Here is a 24,779-nt window from a genome sequence, read left to right as displayed (position 1 = left end):
TTGCGTGGAAGTACAAGAAAACAATAAGCATGATATCAACAATGCATTCCGCTGAAATGATTGAAACACAGTCTAAATTCGGCAGGAAGTAACTAGAACCGGTAATCATAGCAGAATATAAAGAAAACATGCCGGGGGGTGGACACAGCAGATCAGTACCTTGCATTATATCCCTTCATTCGCAAAACATGCAAGTGGCCGATGAAGGTGTTTTTCTACCTGCTAATTTGCACGTTATTCAACTGCTTCCGACTGTATCAGAAATCAAACCCACAGAAGAAAATAACAAAAATAATGTATCTAACATCTCCAAGGTCAGGAAGAGGCTTCACGTGAGTTAGCTCCCTCACCAGCTGTTTCTATTATCTCGTGGGTTTCAATATCTTCCTCTACTACCCACACATCCGATCACACCCCTCCGAAGAAAGCTCCGGCAAAAGACCCCCACATTTCATTTGGATGGAAAAGAAAAGGAACATATGCTGTTGGAATTCCTCCCCATGAGAAATGACAGTACTCCAACACGGAGATGTCAAGTGGGCCTGAAGAACGGAAAAGTGAGTGAAACTCTGTGGTCAACCGCACACTTACCCTCCTTCAAGCCTAATGAGGTACAGTCGAAGAACATATGCAAACACACCATCATTCAACGTTACAAAGAAGTAACACACACAATATACACTCATTGAAATAATAACATTACGTTATTTATTAGACCACCTAATCAATACAAAATCGTCTTGGATGATTTACATAAATTTGTTAGCTAATCATCCAAGACGATTTTGTATTGATTAGGTGGTCTAATAAATAACGTAATGTTATTATTTCAATCTAATATCATCAATACGGACCAAAAATGATATTTATTACATGTAATATTACATGTAATATACACTCATACCGTGGAGTGGTCGAAAGTGACTAATGACTGGTCAGGAACTGGACCCGTGCCTCTTACGCAAATAAAACTCAGTATAGAAAGGCAAAAACCCAAGACAGATGTAGTTTAAAACACAATAGGGTTTAATAAATTAAACTTTGGCTAAAGCAAGTGGCTTTATGTCGCACCGACACATATAGGTCTTATGGCGACGATGGGATAGGAAAGGCCTAGGACTTGGAAGGAAGCCGCCGTGGCCTTAATTAATGGTACAGCCCCAGCATTTGCCTGATGTGAAAATGGGAAACCACGGAAAACCACGGAAAACCATCTTCAGGGCTGCCGACAGTGGGATTCGAACCCACTATCTCCCAGATGCAAGCTCACAGTCGCGCACCTCTAACCGCACTGCTAACTCGCCTGGTGGAAGTGAATTGTATCATATTTTCTTCACAATAATACAATAATTTAGGGGCAGGGGAACAATCATCGATTTAAGATATAATGAGATAAGGTCAAAACATTTCTTTCTTTATATGGAAAAATCGTACAGTAACCAACTGGTAACCACAACTTTATCAGAAAAATGGGGCGAGGTCATACACATCAATTAAGAATTCTTATTCTTCTTATAGCGTAACAACAATCCCCAAGGAATTAGCATCGAGAAAAAAGATAATACATGGATAAAGAAGTGCTTTGCCAAAAGACGAAGCCACTTTCTTTGTAAAGACCCAACTCATGATTCGGCGAGGAGGCTGGGATGGAAAGCTCTGGTTGTCAGCCACACTCCATTATGGTGAATACTGTCCAAAAGGTTTAGCATAGATTTTGATGCTGAACCATAAGCATTACCATAGTCAGTCAAGGATAGGACCATTACCATGTAAAAACGTAGCAGCACCATATGATCAGTCCCCTACGAAGTGCTGCTGAGAAACTTAACCATGTTAAGTCTCAAAAGGAAGGAAGGCAAACTTCAACTGACAGATGTGGGGCTGCCACATTAGTTACTTATCAAAATGGAGACCCAAGAACCTGAAGGTTTAGGACACTGTTTCATAAGGAGAGCTCTGACTCAAGATGCACAAGCTGAAGTCAACAGAAGTGTACAATTCGTAGCTGAAAATTTTAAAAAACCTGTTGTTCTGTTTCTTGCTGAAGTCTAAAATACATTTCCTGATGTTCTGAGAGAATAAACTATTGGTACTTTATTGTAGGTTATTACGCATATATTTTATTTTAATATGAATGTTTGGTTTGATGTTATTACGTGTTGTAGATTTACCTTCTCCTTAAGAGATTTTGAGATTTTATTAAGGGGAATATAAATGACCATTTTATTGAAAAAAACATATTTTTTAATTAGAAGTATATTTAATTTTATTTTAATTAGTTGCGCAGGGCATTTTCAGGATTTCATAAACCATTTTTCAGTAAACACTTAATATCTCAACAACCATAAGGTCTAGAAGGCTGTGGTTTGATTTAAATTCTAGTGGAAACATTGCTGCATAACTGGCATAACAAATGGATTTATTGTTTATGTTGTGCGTGCTAAATTCTTGGTATAATGTGCATTTTTTTTTTTTCATTCTTTGTGCTGTTGTGCTAATCTGATATTGATCTCGAGTACATTTGATCATGACAAGAGCAAAAGGGGTCGTCTGCTAGACAATGCCATAAATCAACTATCAGAATACTATGGTCAAGCAATCAGAAGCAATGAAACTAACCTAGATGATATGAAAAAGGCTGTGAGGGCAATCTTTTTCCATAAAATATCAACAGATGACAAGCCAATCCACAACCCTTGTTCTGGAAAGTGGTGTAAATACAAAAAAGCTGAAGCAGCTGGAATTTTAGATACGTTTACCCACAAGAACTCTATACTTGAGGGTGATATGTTGGCTATACAGCTAGTTTATAGAGATTTGGGAAAACACAAAGCATAAATGAGTCATTCATCGATGTAGTGTGGACAAGAATACCTAAAAATGTATTTGTGGGGTACCGTACATTGCAGCTTGGTGGGAATAATGCTGTCATCACATTTAATGATGGTAATACTGGTAGACTTTTTTTTTTTTTTTTTGCTTTATGTCGCACCGACACAGATAGGTCTTATGGCGACGATGGGACAGGAAAGGGCTAGGAGTGGGAAGGAAGCGGGCGTGGCCTTAATTAAGGTACAACCCCAGCATTTGCCTGGTGTGAAAATGGGAAACCACGGAAAACCATTTTCATGGCTGCCGACAGTGGGGTTCGAACCTACTATCTCCTGAATACTGGATACTGGACGCACTTAAGCGACTGCAGCTATCGAGCTCGGTACTGGTAGACTGAAAGTCTTGGAGGAGCTGGGTGTGAAGACTGGTTGGAATACACGAGCCATACTGAAGGCCTAAAAATGTCCAAGGAGGCAAGATCTTTGAAGAGGAAGAAGAGGATACACTCGGACAATGTAGGAGATGATGAAGACTACACAGTCTTACTGTTGTTTCCATTGAAAAATGAGTTACAATCTAAATTAATTTTTAATCGCAATTTCTGAAAAACAAATTTTTTTCAGACAAATGACCCGTTATCTCCGGATCTATAGAAGATAGATTGATGTTTTCACTGTTCATGTATAATACTCTTGTAATACCACACCTCTAGAATTGTAGAGATAACTTGTATATTTGAAGAAAAATTCATAAACATGTGACAAAAAAAAAAGATGTAAAAAATGTAACAGAGAAAAAAACTTTATATCCCAACTTCTAAAATATATACTTCAATGAAACTAGAGGAATGTGTACATAAAGCACGTATAAATAATTTTTGAAAGTTTCATTATCTTTCATCAAGTAGTTCTTGAGAAAATGGGTCATGAAAATAGCAAATTTAACATTAGCGGGATAGGCCATTCATACTCCCCTTAATCACTGAAGAAGAGAATACATCTGTTCTCGAAACATGTATGATGTTAGGATATAGTAAATAAATAAACATATAGCATTGTATATTAATTGTATTGAAAGGCCCTTAGCCCTGTTTTTACAGGTTTGATGAATATTATCAGTCAATACGGGTCTAATAGGAACTGAATACGGTCAAGTCAAATACTTAACAATCATGGTCAGCAGGCAGGCATTGAACTCTGTGTCATTTCATACATATATATAAATCCCTGCAATATTGTCTGTACTAAAATAATACAGTGATTGAAAATAGTGAGCCTTAGGTTTCAATTTTGTTTTGCATACTTCTGTCATTACAACACTGTATCTTCATGGACTTTGCAAAAACCTAGTAACCAGATTCCACTGTACCAAAGCAGTCATTCATGAAACAATTATTAACCAACTTTTTGAATGTAGATTTCTTTAAAATATTAAAAAGGGAATTAATTTAGAAAGTTATAGATATATTAAATCGGCACCATTGGCAACGGGGGCCGGCTCTCTACTGGGGGCACGGCTGACGTTGGCCAGGCTCGTGACGGGCTGCGCTAACGCTAGCCTCACTCGCAGACGGATTTCACTTGTACTATAAGGCAGGGGAAAAGTGCCGACTTAGCGGAGCTCTCGATTGACGACCTCTCAATTCTTCTGCGAGGTATTCTTCATCAACCAAATTGCAAGTTCGACCTGCAGGGCGATGATAACGTACTTCTGCACCTTCCGTACTCTACAAAGTGCGAGTCTATTTACAATAAATTTTGGGAATGGCCTGAGTTCGTCATAGTGGTGCCACAATCGATCCATCTTCAAAAGGAGGACTCTTGGCGGTTCCTGGAGCTGACCTATAAGAGGAGGATTACCACATCACCTGAACCATTCCTGGACAACTATCACCCTGGACCGCCACACAGAGCTGGGAGTACTTCGCCAATCAAAAATGTTCAAACAATATTATTGAGTCGTTAATCAGGAAGTACAAGGCCACCTCGCACAGTTTATTATACGATTTATGTACAGCGGAAGAATGGACACTCCTTACTGGACATTATTCCCAGGTGTTAGCTAGATAAATTCAAAATAAAATTTCATATTACATTAAAGAAAAACTTTGTTCCAAAACGAAAGATAGATTTCAACATCTGTTAAATTGTGCAGCAGATGGCACCAGCTTTAGCAGAGATACAATATCTGAATTGTTTTATAGGAATAATATTGTTCCTATTGATTTTGTCTGCAACCTTAAGAAAATTCTTAATGAGGAACAACCCAAGATTAACTCACTCACTCTTTCTCTATGGACCAAGTAACACCGGAAAGACTTTTATAGTGCAGAGCCTTGCTGCACACTTCGTGACTGGTTATGCCTCTAGTGTAAGTTCACTTTCAGAGTTTGAATTTGAAAACTTTCTTAATAAATCTGTTACTGTAATCGAAGAACCATTTTTAGTTGAATCTGCCTGTGAGGATATGAAATCTGTTCTTGCTGGTGCACCAATTCAGATTTCTGAAAAGTATTCAATAAAACAGGACTTGCTTCGCACACCTGTGTTAATTATCGGGCAATTCTGAATTTCTGGGTAAAGGTTACTTTAGGTAAACGCGACGAGCAAGCCTTGGCTAACTGAGTGGTGAAATACAATTTACATGTGCCTTTTTCATGTGTGAAACAAATTACACCAAACCAATTTGCTCATTGGGTCGTTTATATACTCAGGACCTCACAATGTTGAAATCGGGTGGAACTTTGACTCGGAAACGATCAATCGAAGAAGGCAATGCTAAGGAACCATCTGCACAATGGGTGAAACGAGAAGCTGGATCTACTGGTGGTACAGGCAATTTGGGACAGGCTGGTATAATTCCTGGGGAGAGTGAATTGCCGGTAGAATGGCCTCTCCCATTTAAACACCGTCACGTTCACATTTACCCAACGGTCATGGGAGGAAATATAGACAGAGTTGTCGACGTTGCCATTAACCATCGGCTTGATGGCTATGTCAGACGTTGAAGTGTTATAAAGCACATCATGCCGTGCTGTCTAGGCTATCGCATTCCTAAGCCGAAGGTAAGGATGCCTAATTTTATCATCCTGACAGATGAACTGCAGGTACGAAGTAACACGCCCATTGAGATGGCTTCGTTTGTGCAACAGAGTAAGATAATTCATTTCATGCCAAAGTACCAGTCAACTACCGGATACACCATTTCCGACAGTGATAGTGTCGGTGCAATAAAATGGAAAGATTTTATGGCGAGTAGACGTTCCAATTTCCTATATACTTTACCAAAGACAGATAACTTTGGAAAACTGAAGTTGTATGAAATTTCCTTCCCCATTCACAGGAACTTGGTGAATCACGACAGCCGTTATCAAGGATACGTATTAAATGATCTGAAATACACAGAGCATGAACTGCTAGCACCACCTTCTACAGATGAAGATAAACTCTGGCTCCATCTGGATCACACATTTGGTGTGGTAGACAAAACGACACAACAGAGGACAGTTACGTCTATCTAATTGGTCTCTCAACCCCATGGCAATCTCCACTTGCTAAAATAGAGATTTGATTCATATCTTAGGTGGAAGTGATACAGTTGAATTTGATGTAGAGAGCAATGGAGAAGGTGACTTTATACATCCAGATAACATAGAGCCTTTAGGAATGCCTACACCGTTTACTTTCTTTTCTGTGAAAGGAACAGAAAAGCAGTCCCAACAAACTCTTTGGAAATTTGGTTTCATCCCATGGCCGTCTACCTTCAATCCCAAACCGTATCGTAGGAATTCCTCACTGCGTTCTCAATGGCTCCATGCCCAATACAAGCCATTACAGCACCATTTCTTTACAATGGTACCTGAAGTGAACTCGTGTCCTCATCCTGAGGTTGTGCAGCTCTTTCCAGGCGCACCCCCGTTGGAGGTGAGCTGCATGTACCATTTTAACCACATACCAGCCCTCCTGCCATTCTTAAATTCCTGGCAGTACCGGGAATTGAACCCAGGCCCCCGAGGACGGTAGCTAATAACACTTACCGTAACACTACGGTGGTGGACACAATGGTACCTATTAAGATATCTAATGGAAACTTTCTGTACAACTTGTGTGAATTTTAGATGTTTTGTAAGAAATCCAATATTAAGGGTCCTTATTTTTGATTGCTGTATTATTTTAGTACAGACAATATTGCAGGAAATTATATACACAGAAGAACTTCAATGCATTGTTTCCGGAACTGCTGTTTTTCCGTGTTCATCATTCAATTTATTTGGTCCCAAAAATGTTCCATATAAAACAATATTAAATTTCCACACATCTATCGTTCCTTCAACTATTATTTTATCACATCGATCGTCAAAAAAATCACTACACTAGAGATCCATTTAAACAACATTTAGGGTTTGTGATCTTAGAATTCGCAAAATTAGAAATTTATTCTTTCATATTCCACATTTTTCAAGTATGTGGCGAGAACGCCCACTTACTATATACTGATATTGATAGCTTACTGTGGCATTTTTATCTCAACGCATACATCAATTGCTAACTATGGTGCAAAACCCATGGTTGAGCTCCAAACTGGACTATGAAAATGTACCACCTGGCTATGTTATTAGAACTTTCGAAACTCACAAAGTAGAAGGATTATGGGCAGATGAGGTAAACTACAAAGAAATTGTAGAATTTGTGGGGTTACGAGCGAAAACGTATGCCCTTCACTTCCATGATGGTTCTTCTACACAGAAACAAAAGGGGGTACGACCGAACACTCGCACTATTAGAAAAATATTTGTCCTCGGGCACAATTTTTCCACATTGATCAATATATATCTATATTCCAGGATATCAATCATACGTAAGAAAAATATACGTAAAAGTTTTTTGAATTTAAAGAGACAGCTTAATACTCTAGCACAGGCCTATAATAGCGAGAATGTACGACCGTTGAGCAAGGAGCTTGCAGGCTGGAGTGCTGTTCGCAGATTATTCAAGCGCAACCTCACTACCAGCCTCCTAGCGCCAACGCTTCTCCTCAATCCACTAACCGACCAGTGTTCTCATTTACAAGAATTAAAACAGAGGCAGTGTCAAACTCAAATTTGCCACAATTTTCTGTGTTGCTATTGGATGGCTAGGGCTGCCACCTTAGTTGAAAATAAGAAAATCGCGTAGTTTAAAATAGTCACGGCGTGTGCCAGGAACATTTTGATCAGTCACAGGATGATTAATCACGCTGTACCTTGTGGAGTGTGGGGGAGGCTGGAGGCATGTTGACAGCTTCGTTGCCCTCTGCCCAGTTGTCTTGATGCAAGCCGGACGCAATCAAGCTAGACCAATTACCCTTTTCCTAGCGTGGGCTTGTAACCAGTTACTAAGTTGGTAGTCTCACATAGTCAGCTGGGACATCGTCCAAGATGCACAGTGTTGAAGTTCTAACCTCTGTGACATCGTCCAAGCCGTGCCGTGTTGGATCTCTAATCTATCATTTGCGAAGGGTCTACAGAATCTTTACTAAAATACAGGTTATCTTTGTAATATCCACGTATAGGCCTATCATTAATTTGCAATAAGACAACTAACCTCACAGGTTTTCAGTTATTACGAGATGTAAAGAAAAGTGAAACGAAACGACGTAAATGTCACGCTTTTTACTTTCATCGCATATATCATGGTTGCAATATGTTTATATGTACAGCATGAGCATGTCCAGCTCCATGGTTAAATAGCGTGTGTTGGCCTTCAGTTCAAGGGTTCTCAATCCGGTCGGGGATTCTCACTTTCCTTGGTTAATTCCACTGTTCCAAGGCTAAGTGTGTGTCGACTTAAGCATTAGAATTCATCTTATAGATAGAGTCGCATTTTCATAGGCTGTTAGATCACTTATCACACAACAACTCGAAAGACCTGCACCTGACTCGGAGGCCACGTGCCATTATTGTTGTTGTTGCTATAATAATAAATTTACATGACGAAAAATGTTCTAATAGAGTACTTGTATTTTATTATTTTGCTTTCCTCTATTTTTTATGTTACCCGCATTTGTTTTCTTGCATACATCGTCATTTTCCCCCCTCCTCCTAGAAAAACAATGCATCAAGGTTTTACTGCATCTTTGGTGATGATGATGGTGGTGGTGATGATGATGATGATGATATGATGCTTCTTGTTTAAAGGGGCCTAACATCTAAGGTCAATGGCTCCTAATGGTACGAGACGGACAACACATGATAATTAAAATTTTAAAATGTATTCACTTAAAACAAATCATGATGAACAAGGATTGTGAGTTAGAAATAATCAGTGGATCTAATTCACAATGCCTTATTTTCAGTAAAATGATAATGATAGATTATGGTACATGGTTGTGAGTGGTGGTGATTATTGTCTTAAGAAGAAGTACAACTAGGCAACTATTTCTACATAACGTTAATCAGAAAAAAAAAAAGGGGGAGGGATCCGACACTTCGAAAAATGAAGGTATCAGCCAATGGAAGACAAAGGCCACGAAGGGTGTGAAAATGAAGACTCCCTAGGCCTCGACTGCTCTAATACCGTCGGGATTGGAAAAGAACAAGAGTTGAACAAGGGAGGTCGTATAGGATAGATGAAAGTGAGGAGCCTGGCACAAGTATGTGGAAGAAATACCAGGACTCAGCTCAGGACCCCATGGTCAACAACCCATGCTCCAGAATTCAGAGCCCCTGGGGCCCCTTTTAGTCACTTCTTACGACAGGCAGGGGATACCACCACCCACAGGGGAGATTATGGTAGAATAAGACATTTATATGAGATTTTAAAAAACACTATCCCTCATAAAACTGATGACGAGATCTGCTGACTGCTCATCATCTCGCAGTATCAGGGAGATGGTACTTGGGAGTTTTAGACTATGGCGCAGATCAACCAGGTACACGCACTCCATAAGGATGTGTACCACAGGAAAATGATCGCTGCAAGTACACAGCGGAGGGGGTTCTCCTTTCAATAAATAAGAGTGCGTTACTGTACCATGGCCAATCCTAAAACGACATAATTCCCGGAGCCAGACACAACCACGAAAAACTGACTAGATGATTAGCAATCGAGAGCGGTTCAGTGACGATACTGCCTGTAATGGAGATTTTTGTTGCTGAAGATGATCCATGTATACCTGAAATATGAAGTTTAGTCAACACAGCTACGACAATCAAAAGAGATTCTATACATCTTCCTTTTTTTTTTTTTTTTTTTTTTTTTTTTTTTTTTTTGCTAAGGGCTTTACGTCGCACCGACACAGATAGGTCTTATGGCGACGATGGGATAGGAAAGGCCTAGGAGTTGGAAGGAAGCGGCCGTGGCCTTAATTAAGGTACAGCCCCAGCATTTGCCTGGTGTGAAAATGGGAAACCACGGAAAACCATCTTCAGGGCTGCCGATAGTGGGATTCGAACCTACTATCTCCCGGATGCAAGCTAACAGCCGCGCGCCTCTACGCGCACGGCCAACTCGCCCGGTATACATCTTCCTAGTCATAAAAGAGCTACCTATGATAAGCTAATACATAGAGCATTTAATGTACCCATGTCTAACACAGAACTCAAAAAGAACAACACTATACGCAAGATCGCATCCCATAATGGTTATAACAAAAGTTTTATAGAACGCATAATTTACAAGTTCAAACACCGGCCTAGGACTAAGTTACAAAAAGAAGCAACTAAAGCAAAAACCTATGCAACATTCACGTTTAACCCTGACATTTTCCGACTAACGAATATATTAAAAAAAAAAAAAAAAAAAAAACCATCCATATTTCCTTTAGGACTAACAACAGAAACCTTGATATTTTTCATAATTCTAAATTGGTTAATGTATCCAATCTGTTTGATAGATCAGGCATTTACAGGTTTCATTGCAACGACTGTTCCAGTGTTTATATCGGACAAACCGGGAGATTATTTAATATTAGATACAACGAACATATTAATGCCATTAGGTACAGGAAATTTTTAGCAATAGGCCAGCTTATACAAGAATACAATCATAATTTTCACAGTATTGGCAACGATTTGGACATCATTGAAACAATGAACCTGACGGAGTAATGTTTCATTACATTAGATCAGTATTACAATCCTAATTACAATCTCAATGATCTTTCGGAGAAACCTACAATTTTATTTGATATGCTTATTTCAGTGATAAATAACTTAAAAACACCTAAAAATCAATTAGTACACAAAACATTACGCAGCACGCTGGCTTACTATCCCCAGCAAAGCCCACGCCCCCCTGACATACAGTCTCACGCTACCGCAACTTTCACTTCCCCTACCTAAAACGCCCCGCCTAACAGCTGACGCTTGCTGCCAGTCGCTTGAGACTTCATAATCCAGTTCCTCACAAACACCACACGCAGTTACATCGAGCTAGAGGTGAGTTTCATACCTTATTGTTCCCTTATTTTCTAAAGGGCCGCCTCTGATTTTCGGAATTCCAACACTAAATTCACAATTCGTTCTCTATTTTTAGGTCCGTGCTGGTTCGAGATCAGTATTAACCTGTCCAATTCCACCTGACATTGAAACAATTTTTCAAGATCTCAGCCATAAACATACGGCCTCAGCCATGCATTATTATATATTTTGAACAATATTATGAATGCAGGGTTCAAGCTTAAATTATATCAACAACTAGATGTTTTTACAATAGTCACACAATGACTGTGATATTTTTTAAAAAGGAAGAAAACCTTATATACGATATTAATCTTACAATTATATATTGTGGGGGACTGTTTTACATAAATACAGTATAACTCACACCTAACCAAAGAACAATGTTCTAGAAATTATGTATTCAACATGTCAGATGTTACTGAAGGACTGATGATAAATTTTATACTTGTACTTTTCTAGCCCAATTACAGACATTTTTAACTATTAACAGATTTTTTGACATATAAGATAATATTGTGTTTTAAAGCGTATTTAACTTTCTAAAGATTAATTGGTCTTTGCAACTTAGTCACATATATTTTAATGTATATATATATATAAATGTAAGACTCGCTAATCAGATTCTGTATATATTTTATACTGTACTAATAGTTTATATATATTCATCCAACACACCTTGCAATAATTTTCTCAATGGCTGATGATGGCACGCGAGATGCCGAAACCGGTACCATAATGTACACCATAATGTTTATAATAAATATGTGATGACTTAATTCAATCACTATGTCAGTGCATTGAATAGGTGGAAACATTTTATCTTCAATAAGCATTGTAACACTTGAGATGACGGTGTATGTGACGTCACACATGACACACATCTCTCCCACAAAGCTTTCTTACTCTGCCAAATAAGAACTCGCGCCTTAGCATGGAGTTTTTTAAATGTTACAAAGTAGGCAGCCTACGGTAGAGTTTATGAGCGCAACGGCCTTCTTTGATACATACTTACTTCATGGCTCTACGGTTCTTTAAGGACCTTGAACTCCTTGCCCACAGCTCTCCAGTCGTCGCAGTCTTCAGCACACCTACACCTCCTCCTGACTCCAAAGGTCCTCAGGTCAGTTTCCACATCCTCCAGCCATCTCATCCGGGGCCGACCTCTCCTTCTGCCCCCAGGGTGCCCTGCCAGTGCCTTCCTTGGAAGTCTTCCCTCCTCTATCCACTGCACATGCCCCAGCCATCCAATGTCTCATTTTGACTGAGGTCACCAAGTCCAGCTCCTTATACAATAATCTTATTTCTTCATTTGTTCTGATTCTCCATAAATCTCCCTCCTTCATCAGTCCAAATATCTTCCTCAGTACTTTCCTTTCCCACACATTTTATCTCCTCTCTTTGGCCTCAGTCAATACCCATGCCTCACCACCACACATAAGTACTGGTTTAATTATTGTTTTGTAAAGAGTCAGTTTTACTTTCCTATTTAAGTTTTTACTTCTCAGAAAAGGGTACAGTGCTCTGTAGGATCTGCTGGCAGCCTTAATACGATTTACAATATCTGTCTCAACTTTATTTTCTGTAGTTATTACTGAGCCATGATATGTGAAGCTATCTACAGCTTCAAAGGTGTAATCATCCACTTGGAGTTTTTCGGTGCTCCTTCCACTTCTCTTTGTTACCATATATTTAGTCTCACTTATCTCCAAACCCAAAGACCCAGCCGTATCTTTCAGCTCCCTCAAGGCAGTTGTAACTGCCTCATTACTTCTAGCAGTTATCACCACATCATCTGCATAAGCCAAAACTTGGATCAGTCCATTGTAAATATTACCACCCAGATTAGTAGTTATTGATCTTACAGCTTTCTTCAGCACTAGATTAAATAACACTGGTAAGTAAGTCAGCTCGTGTCCTCATCCTGAGGTGGTGCAGCTCTTCAGGCACACCCCCATTGGAGGTGAGCTGCATGTACCATTCCAACCACATACCAGCCCTCCTGCCATTCTTAAATTCCTGGCAGTACCGGGAATCGAACCCGGGCACCCGAGGACGGCAGCTAATAACACTAACCGTTACGCTACAGAGGCGGACAATAACACTGGTGATAAGGGATCTCCTTGCCTTAGCCCTTCTTCGGTTCTGAAAGATCTTGAAAAATTTCCCTGCACTTTTACCTGACTTCTGCTATTCTCCAGGGTCATCTTAGTCAATTTTATAAACTCCTGTGGGAATTTAAAATCCCTCATTGTTTCCCATAATGTTCATTTCTTTACTTTGTCATAGGCTTGTTTAAAATCTATAAAAAGATGTCCTAGTTGAACGTTGCATTCATGTGTCTTTTCCAGAGTCATTCTCATGGCGCAAATATGGTCCATCGTCGACCTTCCAGGTCTGAGACCAGCTTGGTACTCCCCTATAATTCATTCTGCTCTACTACTAACTCTCTTTGTTATGGCTGAGGAGAGGATTTCGTATATACTCAGTAAGGATACACGTAGATAATTCTTGCATGCATGCGTGACCCCTTCTTATCTATAGGGAATAGTACAGGGTGATTAATTTAAAAGCTCAGAGCGGAGTGCCAAGGATTAGGCGCACTGGGAAGCAGAGACAGCGAGCACAGTGCCCGCAATGACATGCAGGCATAGTTGGCTCAAAGAAGCGGCATGATTACGCCTATAGAAACTAAACTGAACTCACCGGCTACATAGATGCTCTGGACAAATAAGTAAATGAATAAACAAATAAATCAACTAGGAAATTAAACTGAACTCACCAGTAATAAATAAATAAATAAATAAATAAATAAATAAATAAACAAATAAATAAATCAACTAAGAAATTAAACTGAACTCGCCAATATTTACAGACAATGCTCAAAGTGATCTCCTTCAGCTGAAATGTAAGCTTCACATCTTGTAATGCGATTTTAAAACACACTTTGTAGTTCATGGGCACCAAGAGAATGCACAATGTTCCTAATTTCAATTTATAATTCTTCTGCAGTTCGAGGATTATTCCTGTAAACTTTTCCTTTAAAATTTCCCCATACATAAAAATCACATGTGCTTAAATCAGGCGAACGAGGGGGCCATAAGTCATCACTGATGATCTGATCATCATCGAACACTTCCCATAACTGTTACATAGAGCTATGCGCCATATGGGCCATTGCACTATCCTGCTGGAAATAGCTGTACCTTTTCTCCTCTTCAGTCATTTCAGCAAAAAATGGTTCCATAATGTTGTGAATATAATGGTCAGAAGTAATCGTGTCCTGAAAAAATATGGGACCGATAATTCGTCGGGCACTGATAGCGAACCACACACCCACCTTCACATCGTGCAGAGGTCTCGGTTGTAAAATGTGCGGGTTGTCTGTATCCCAGATTCTATTGTTCTGTGAACTGACATATCCACTCAAGTGAAACCAGGCTTAGTCGCTCATAAAAAGAAAGTTCGGATCCACAATAGCGTCGTGGACACAATTCATTAGCCAATTGCAAAATCGTAATCTTGCATTGAAATCTGTAGGCAGTATGTTATGGACTGAATGAGTCAGATAAGATCGTAAATGTAACTATTTTGTTGCATTACGTGCTGAAGAAGGTGAAATACCACTTTCTGAGCTATTCTCTGAAGCGAATTACGTGGACTGACCTGGAGTCTTGCCTGTATATCTTCTAACCTTTCCGATGTGAGAGCTGTTCTCCTTCACTTCTTTTTCTTATTGATTACAGAACCAATACTACGCCACTTGTAAACGAGCTGATGCACGTAACCTTTTGATGGTACTGTCGCACCGGGAAATTGTCTATGGAATTTTCAAAGGCACCTTTTAACTGGTTTCTTCTTCTTGTGCAAGTAACACTCAACCAAAAATATTCTTTGCTCTACAGTGTATTTAACCATTGTGATAATAACCCCACAACACACCTTAAAAGTCCAATAGTTTCTAGCAAACTGAGGGACAGAGTGCTAAACAGCTGCGCGCTTCTCTCACCAGTGTTGACACAAGGCATATGGCGCTCGCTCAGGAATTCCCACGGCATGAGAGCAAAAGTCTGAACTCTTACATTATTCTCCCTGTATTTGCTAGTGTCCAGTCCTCCAGCATTTTACTTGTTTCGTATACTTTTCAGTTCGTTCATGCGAACGGGACCGTTAACTTACAGTTTGCCATGCACCCGTTACTTCTCTAATACAGCTTCTCAATTTTGTCGCAGCCCTCCCGACCATTTAAAATAAGGAAAACACAACTACCCAACATTGGAAACAATCTTCGAGAATGGGACCACTAAATTGAGAAGAAATTGAGAATGCTGCTGTTCTAAAATTTTTAATTTATCGGCGTTTTTCGATGACTTATCACATACATTTCACCTGGCACGCTGTCTTCTCTCAAACTCGGTTTCTCAAGATTTTTCGCTCCCCTCCTAGCCATTCTTGGTAATGATGTTTCTACAAAGACAGACTGTCAGCCTGAATTTTCAACACAGTGATTTCGTCTTGTTTTTGAATTGTTATCAAACTTTAAAAAATTAGATTAAGAGGTCCACAACCTCACTATTAGCATTTATTGTTTCGTTTCCGTCTGAATCATTTCTTTTCTTCTTAGGTTTAGTGCACTTTTTGGACTCGATTATGTTTTATATTAACCTTTTTTCACTGAATTTGTCTCAGCAAGTTATTTATTGCTCCATCTAGTGATGTAAACATTGTATATTGTTCTTATTTTATTTCCGTCATGTCTCTTTTGTTCCTTCATTATATTTTTAATGCATATTTAGCTTGTATTTGGTAGATTACTTTAACCCCCCCCCCCCCTATTTCACTGAAGATGGCTCAAACGTATCAAAACATGTTTGAATTTTATTGCTCCATCTAATGATGGATTTATGTTTTGTATTGAATTAGGAGGATACATTTAATTTTTCCTTTGTAAACTCACAAAAGTTCATGCTATATTTGAATATAACTTGTCTAGCCCCCCTTTTAAGCCTTCTCCATACTCAATTTGTTTTCCTTTTTTCTTTAGGCTTCATAATCCACATTGAACTGGGAAAATCTTGGTCCAGCACTTTTTCAAAGGACCTACATGTATATAATTCTCCACCGCGTGACATGCCGACAAAACACAGACTTCAAAACTTCGTCAAACAACTTTGTAGAAAAATTGCTTTCGAGACTCACTTCACCATGTCAGAAAGATATTTCCACCAGGAGATAAATTTTAATATGTTTATCAAGTTATTAACTAATATATAACTATAATCTCAGCAGTAGAATGTGTGATATCAACAACTGCATCAAGTTTACACAAGATTATAATGTCTCCAAGACGTCGTAAACACCACTACCTATTTTAACCACAACTCTTTTTTTTTTTTTTTTTTACGTCGCTGATGATGGGATAGGAAAGGCCTAGGAGTTGGAAGGAAGCGGCCGTGGCCTTAGTTAAGGTACAGCCCAAGCATTTGCCTGGTGTGAAAATGGGAAACCACGGAAAAACATCTTCAGGGCTGCCGACAGTGGGGTTCGAATCCACTGTCTCCCGGATGCGAGCTTACAGCTGTGCACCCCTAACCGCACAGCCAACTCGTCCGGTTTTCTTACTTTTAATGTGAACACTTGTCATATACCCTGTATCAATGCATGTATACTGGTACGTACTTACATATTTTGTTTTTTGTCATTTTGCTCAGTTTGTAATATAGGTTGATAATGACCCAAAAAACGAGTCGAAACCGGTACCACAAATAAACCATGTTGTAAAACAACAATCTTGTAAAACATATTGTATTGAAAAGGTGGAACCCTTGAATTCACTTTTAATATTGTAATTCTCAGTTCAATACGGAACAATAATGTTTTTAACTTGAAATGATGTAGCTTGCCAAGCAAAATCTAAGGTCGATTATTATATGGACTTAAAAAATCAAAATTGCAAAACTGGACACAGACATAATTTTTTTAAAACAATGCATGGTACACAATTTAACACCAAATTTTCTAAAAGCTAATACAAGAAAACATGGTACCTCTCCTCAACATCCGAGAACCCAATCCAAAGTCAACAAAATGTGGCTAAAGAATGAAATCAGATTTTTAAACAAAAGAAATTTTTTTTTCTGCACACCAACTCTATGAGACTCACCTTGAAGCAGCCTGCTTACTTACAAGCATTCAATGGGACTTATTCCATACCCAAATCAATAATAAATTATTCGAAGTACTAGCTAAAAAACAACTAACTTTAGAGAGGAATCTCAACACACTTAAAAACAATTCAATGTCAAATAAGACTGTTACAAAAGTAACTAAAAAACCTAGTAATTCCTATAATCTGATCAAACAATTCCATCCCCCGGTTGTTAATTTGTCCAAAATAAGCCTAGATGACGATGAAAATGCAATCCTTGCACAAGGCCCCTAACACAACTGGCCAAATTTTAACAGAATTAACACAACCAACTTAGTTATAGAATCTGAAATAGCCACTAGCAAAATGTCGCCAGACCTTCAAGACGAAATAAGATTAGGCGTAAAAGGGAAATTAAATACCTCAAAAAGCAAAACAACACCCCCAGTAGTAACAACAATAGAGATCCCTTAGTTGAACGAGAACACATTCTTAAACTCAAAAAGAAAATTATGGATAAAACAGAGTACATTGAAAAAACCAAAAAATTTTTTAATAACAGTTCATTTTCTACAGTCAAGAAAGATGCAATCCAACAAATACAATGCCTTTTAAAGCAAACTCTAAAGAACACCTCATTCCTTTCCATCGATCAAGAAAAAGCACGTTCAACTAACATGAACCCAGGTCTGCCTACAGCCAAAGCTTTCCCTAAAATCCACAAGGCCAATTGCCCAATTATTAATTAAAGACCTAGCCCACTACATACACTACCTCAATTCATTCAAAAATTCCTTAAGAAAAAGTACAAATTTGTGTCAAATAAATCTGTAAAAAATACCATACACAACTTTGAAATTCAATCACACCATTCCATTCACTCATTCGATATTACCAACATGTCACCCCAGTATTAAAACTAAAAAACTGTTTCTCATTATCCAAAGAAATCTCAACACATATAGTGGCCCAATTAAACTTGAGATCCAGGTTTTTATGACTATTAAAATTAGGAGTCAATAACAATTTTTCTCACTTTTGACAACATATATCAACAGGATGGCTTGACAATGGGGTCACCAGCCTCAGGGATTTTAGTGGAAATATACCTAGACTTTTTAAAACACTCTGCAATTGACAATAACGACACCTTTGCTAACATACCTTTTTGGGCCAGGTATGTCGATGATACTTCGGTGATTCTAGATGACAGAATCGATAATGCACACTCCACTCTTATTAACCTTAATAATATCGATCCCCATATCAAATTCACCTTGGAATCTGAATGCAATAAATCAATAAACTTCCTAGATATTACAATAAGCAGGCTTCCAACCCCTTTATCATACATAGAGTTCGTGGTTTGTAGCATTTAAAAATCAGAGATTTAGCATTTTGATTTTCAAATTTAGCGTTTTGTAGCATCTAAACTTCTCAAATTTAGCGTTTTGTAGCAAATTGGTTAAAAATAGGCATAATTTGCTAAATTGCACACACAACAGTTGGGAGTAAAATCATACTGTTTAATCACACATTGCTCGTCATGCAGTTTTGAATGCACTATGGAAAATAAGACAAACATCAACATAAGACCGCAAGAAATATTAACGAACACAAAGGAATATTCTTATTTTCAAATTTACAAACACAATTTCAAAGTGAAAAATACTATTCTGAACGTATTTATCACAGTGCAACACACCTACAAGGAAGAGGAATTTCAATGATGATTTAAGTACAACATGCCAAATGTTTAAAAGGTGTCCTCCTTCATTTGCGACCGCCTATCAGTTACAATCATGTTGTACTTGCTAAAAAAAACTCTACATCGACACTGTTCGTAGAGGGCCAAATGCACAGAAGTGCTGCCAAGGCAAAGGAAGGCCTGCAAAACATTTTTTTTTTTCTTCTTCAAGTTTTTGATTGCAGAGTCGGCACATCAATATAGGGCATCTGTATCCTTACATAAAAATGTCCCGATTTGTGACTTTCGGCATGCTGTTTGATCGTCACTTCGCTTCTAGCCATGGCTAACAGACAATAAAATAAATCGCTACCGTACTTTTAAACAGAACTACTACTCAACACCAATGTCAAGAATAACCGACTAAGATCAAGGGTCAACACACAAAGAGAATGAACGTGGTGCTTGAAAGTGCATTTGCAGTTTGATGGACTGGTCTTTGCAGTGTTCTTTACCCAGTGAAAGAAATTCTACACATTGAATGATTTAATCCTTTGGCCTGCTATTACATATGAAAGGAAATATTCCCTTACATACTATTTATTTTTCCGTCACTTTAACATAAATTTGATTAATCACATAGGCTACATAAGAATACACGAAGCAAAGTGAGCTTTTAGCTCGTCTATAGTAACAGGAAACCAATGTTTTTGTTCGTAAGTATTACTGGTTTCAAAGGAAGCAGATAAATTTGCGAGAAATGTAGAGGCATAGGCATTGGTTTCCTTAGTAACGTGATCCCAGAACTGTGGGGTTAGAAATTCATTCCCTAAGTCCATTTCTTTCGGATTATTACCCAGCCCCCTCCTCACTATAGAGTGAATTTCAAAAACTGGTTTACATGTTACAGAAAGAGGCTTATTGTCAACAAGATCATAATTCCAAGTATCATTTTACTAGACTTCTCAACGGGCGAGTTGGCCGTGCAGTTAGGAGCGCGCAGCTGTGAGCTCGCATCCGGGAGATAGTGGGTTTAAACCCCACTGTCGGCAGCCCTGAAGATGATTTTCCGTGCTTTCCCATTTTCACACCAGGCAAGTGCTGGGACTGTACAAAAATTAAGGCCACGGCCGCTTCCTTCCCATTCCTAGGCCTTTCCTGTCCCATCGTCGCCGTAAGACCTATCTGTGTCGGTGCGACGTAAAGCAACTAGCAAAAATAAAAAATAAAAAAGAAAACTAGACTTCTCACTCGCTCTTGTTGCATTCTGGTTTTGTCACGTAGTTTCAATTGGCACTGTCATCTCGGAGCTGAAGTCAGAATCACTTTCATCACTGTCATTTGAAGAAAAAGTATTTTCACTCTGCAGAGAATCTTTTCCACTTTCATTATCACTATTTTCAAGCCAGTTACGAATAAACTCATCCATGCCGCGCTTGGATGCCGCCATGATTGTTTACAAGCGGCAAAATGAGGTGCTTTTTATTTTCCGTATTTCAGCTCAGAGTTACTATTTACCCAGAGAAAATAGCTTCAGGTATCATCTGACATCAATCGGTTAGGCTGCAAGACAAAGAGAAATCTCTCCGACCAGCTAACTGCGATAATGAACGTATAGATGTTCCGTGCACAAAGATGGAAATGTCCGTCCAAGCATGCTACCACTTTACGATCGCAATGGGCGCCGTAATAATTATTTCTCCTGAAATAAATAACATTTATATCTTATTTTTAAGAAAAAAACATCGTTTTTGAAAATATATATGTTTATTTCGTATAAAACAGAGTTTCACATCTATTTCGCATAAATTGTATAATTTCACATTTTGAACCAATTTTTTATTTTATCGCGAATTCGAATTCGCTAAAAACCACCTATACGGGTCATATAAGATGAAGGCACATACACTGACAAAGTTTCGGCATATTTCGCATTTATCGCAAATGCTAAAAATCACAAGCTCTAATCATACAAAATATACAGAAAGCCCACACAAACAGCTACCACCATTAGACAAGATTCTTCACACCCACATACATATAACTGCGCTACTTATAATAGCTTATAGGTAATACCATTATCTAAAGAAAATTTAAATAAAGTATTGAATATCATCAGTTCCATTGCCAGATTCAACGGATACAACAAGGCTTTTATAGAGAGAATAATTAATAAATTTAAACACCGACCAAATACAACACTAATAAAAGAAAAATCCAACCCTGCAAAGAAAGATCCAACCCTGCCGTTTATTCTACTTTTACATTTAGTGAAGATATATATAGCACCGTGAATATTTTCAAGAAACACAATACCAAGATATCCTTTCGAACCAATAACAAGAATAGGGAAATAGTACATAACTCTAAGTCATTAAACTAAACTAACATCTTTTCAAGGTCAGGCATCTACCGCTTCAAATGCAATAACTGCAATTCATCATACATTGGGCAGACTAGATGCAATTTTAAAACTAGGTGTATGGAACATGTCAACACAATCAAATATAACAGATTTTCAGCAATAGAGCAACATATTCATAACAAAAAACATATTTTACTTCTATAGACCAAGACATAGAAATTCTTAGGACCTTAAGCAAAGGATTCTTCTTGATACCACTAAAAACTGTTTTATTCACCTTGACCAGTTTTTTTAATCCCAACTTAAACCTAAATGAAATTTTGGAAAAATCAAATATCCTCATCAAGGTCTTTGAAAGCATCAAGTTTTCAAACAGCATGCACATCAAGAATCATGAATCGGTCTACAACTAACCCTCAGAAAATAAAGAGGGGACCGATGGCCACATGATCCTTTTAGTCGCCTTCTATGACAGGCAGGGATAACCTGTGAAAGTATTCAGCCCCTCCTATCCACAGGCGGCCCAACACGATACCACAATCCATGTCCGTGTTTAGGTCGCCCCTTTTAGTCGCATCTTACAGCAGGCAGAGGATACCGGAGGTGTATTATACATCTGCGACCCCAACCCGCAGGAGGTGTTACCCTTTCAGTAGTCGCCTCATACGACAGGCAGGGGATACCGAGGATGTATTCTTCGTCTGCGTCCCCCACTCACAGGGGGTAACTGTATCTTTAAAATGACACATTTTTTTTTTTACGTCGCACCAACACCGATAGGTCTTATGGCGACAATAAGATAGTTAAGGCCTAGGAGTGGGAAGGAATTGGCTGTGGCCTTAATTAAGGTACAGCCCCAGCATTTGCCTAGTGTGAAAATGGGAAACCATGGAAAACCAACTTAGGGGCGGCGGCAGTGGGGTTCGAACCCACTATCTTCCGGATGCAACTGCACAACCCTAACCGCACAATGGGAAAACACCGAGTTCCATGCCAGCCTGGTGGCCAGAATGTTATGGCATCAAGTCTTTATAGTCTGACATAATGTTTAAGCATGTTCCCAGCTCTGTTGGTGAACAAAATTTCACCATCAGAATATTGGCCGTTAGGGTACAAGCGTTAGTGGAATACAATTCTTAATAACTACAATGTGTGCCAAAAAGGCTGGATTCAGCTTTAAACTTTCCTGCAGTGCTCATACGGAATGGGAACATGATGCTGTTTATGATTATTCATTTGTCAGATTGGGGCATTACACCTTAAGCAGACCCTTTTGTGTTATTCGACAGAAGTAAGCAATGTGTCAACTCTCCCTCTTTAAGAACAAACGGACAGCAGCAAATTACCATGTGAATGGATTATACATAAAAGAAAGACATGGATCCAAAAAGGCTGCTGCCTTCATCAGTGGATCTTCTACCAAAAAGCCCCAGTGACGTTCAGGAGCTCAAAACATTCTCTTTTGCTATGAACCACACCTACCTTCACCCGCTTTTGGTTCTTTCCCCTAAGAACACAGCTGCTGTAAGACCTCGCATTTACATATAGGTAGAAGCACTTTTACCGGCAGCATTACCCAACAAGTCTTACCCCATAAAAGACTGTCATGACTGCACTTTCCAACATTATCTAACGGCTTCAATGCAGACTCTGCCCAGCTTTCTACATTGGTTTAACTAGCAACACACTTGCCATACAAATTAATGTCAGCCACTGCAGTATCTGCAAAACTTCGAACATGGATCTTCCTGCCCACATACACACTCAACACCATCAAACCACATTCAAAGACTGTTTCACAGTTGAAGTCCTTAAACGTTTGCCTCTAACTTCTCACTCTCTCGCCCTTGGAGATTCCGAAGTTGGACATCAACTGGAGCTCGGGTCTAGGGAAGCACTCAGCATCAAAATTAGATAACCGCTATTCCCTTTTCTGTCTGTCTCCTGACTCTCTGTATCTTACACGTGTCTACTTGTCAATAATGACCACTACAGTTATTATTCTATTCCTCACTGGCAAACGCTGAAGCCAAAAAATTTGGACTCTTGCATTTCTTTGTGTGTGTTCTAACCATGCAAGTCGCTGCTCTCTATCTGCTCCTAGATATACATATACTTCTCAGTCATTCATGTTTTTTCATTACCCTTACCTTTTAGGACTTGTATAGTTGCAGTAGTTACACATATGGGCCTGAGTGACAGTCTGGGACTTCTTAGGTAGTATTTTAATTATTTTTGTTTTATCATCTTCATCCCCTGATTCCTGAAAATAATAAAAACAAAGCATATCATAACTGATGAAGAAGGAATACATTAACTAATTCACATCTTCGGATAAATGCTCCGGTTGTGGGAACTGAAAAAAAGAAATAGGAAAGGCAGTAGACAAAAGAGATACTGGAAAGTATAATTTCCCTAAATTCAAAGCAGATTTTATTGTTCGAAAAAGAATGTTCCTTTAAAATATCCCTGAACTAAACTGAACTGAACTAAACTAAAACTTCATCATTAACATAAAAGAGACATTCATGGAATCTAGATCATAAAGCACACAAATCAATGAGTTACTGGAGTCTTATCACAGCTGTTGAACTTAATTATCAACTTGATTACATGAATCTTAAGTGAAGCATGTAAAAGGAAAGGGCACTACTTTTCTTCTTTTATCTATGGTTTTCCTCAAATGTGACTTCAGCACAGGTGCATGAATTCCTGTCATTCTCAGTTGAGGGGATTGAAAAGACTCAAGGATGCATCATACATATAACGATAGACTGATAATTCATCTTACTGGGAATTAAAGGAAATAATATGAATTATTACATCATAAACAACAAATAGAAGTGAATGTGTAATTTCCCCCAATAGGGAAAACTTGAAGGGGAAACTGAATTTCAAGTTAAGAGTGTCCGTTACTTTGTCAGTCACTAAATACAAACATAATTATAGACACCAAAACACAATACTTCACAACAAATTAAATAAATGAACAGTCGTGCATTCAAGCAGGCCACATAACCCAAATCATTTAGAAGGGATGCCCTTAACTCTACTACTATGATGAACTGAATGCACAACTTCTCACATAGAGAGACAGTCTAGATACTTTATGTACGAAATTGAGGAAAATAATCACTTGTTTTAAGCCCTTCCTTTCCTCAAAAAGTAATTTAAGGCCTACTTTGGCTATTTCACATACATACTGAAACCGCACAGTGTCCTATACAGCTCATCTCTCCATCTTACTAAAATCGTGTTTGAAGTCGCGTCATTTGCATCACGTAAGGGTAAAATGGCTGTCACCAGGACT

At 38.6% G+C, this 24,779-nt stretch overlaps 1 protein-coding gene across 8 annotated transcripts in view; it reads right to left on the bottom strand.

Moving 5' to 3' along the window:
- Positions 1–24,779, bottom strand: part of LOC136873912 (transcriptional repressor CTCF) — a 393,845-nt gene that overhangs the window by 205,923 nt on the left and 163,143 nt on the right. For all 8 annotated transcript variants that reach the window (XM_067147244.2, XM_067147245.2, XM_067147243.2 and 5 more), the window contains one exon: positions 23,620–23,732. In XM_067147244.2, the coding sequence (XP_067003345.1) occupies positions 23,620–23,732 (113 nt within the window). The remainder of the gene's footprint in view (positions 1–23,619; positions 23,733–24,779) is intronic.

Source organism: Anabrus simplex, chromosome 5, assembly GCF_040414725.1.
Source record: "Anabrus simplex isolate iqAnaSimp1 chromosome 5, ASM4041472v1, whole genome shotgun sequence".
Lineage (NCBI taxonomy): Eukaryota > Metazoa > Arthropoda > Insecta > Orthoptera > Tettigoniidae > Anabrus > Anabrus simplex.
Note: the sequence above shows the minus strand (reverse complement) of the source record. Positions and strands in the feature narration are given on the sequence as shown.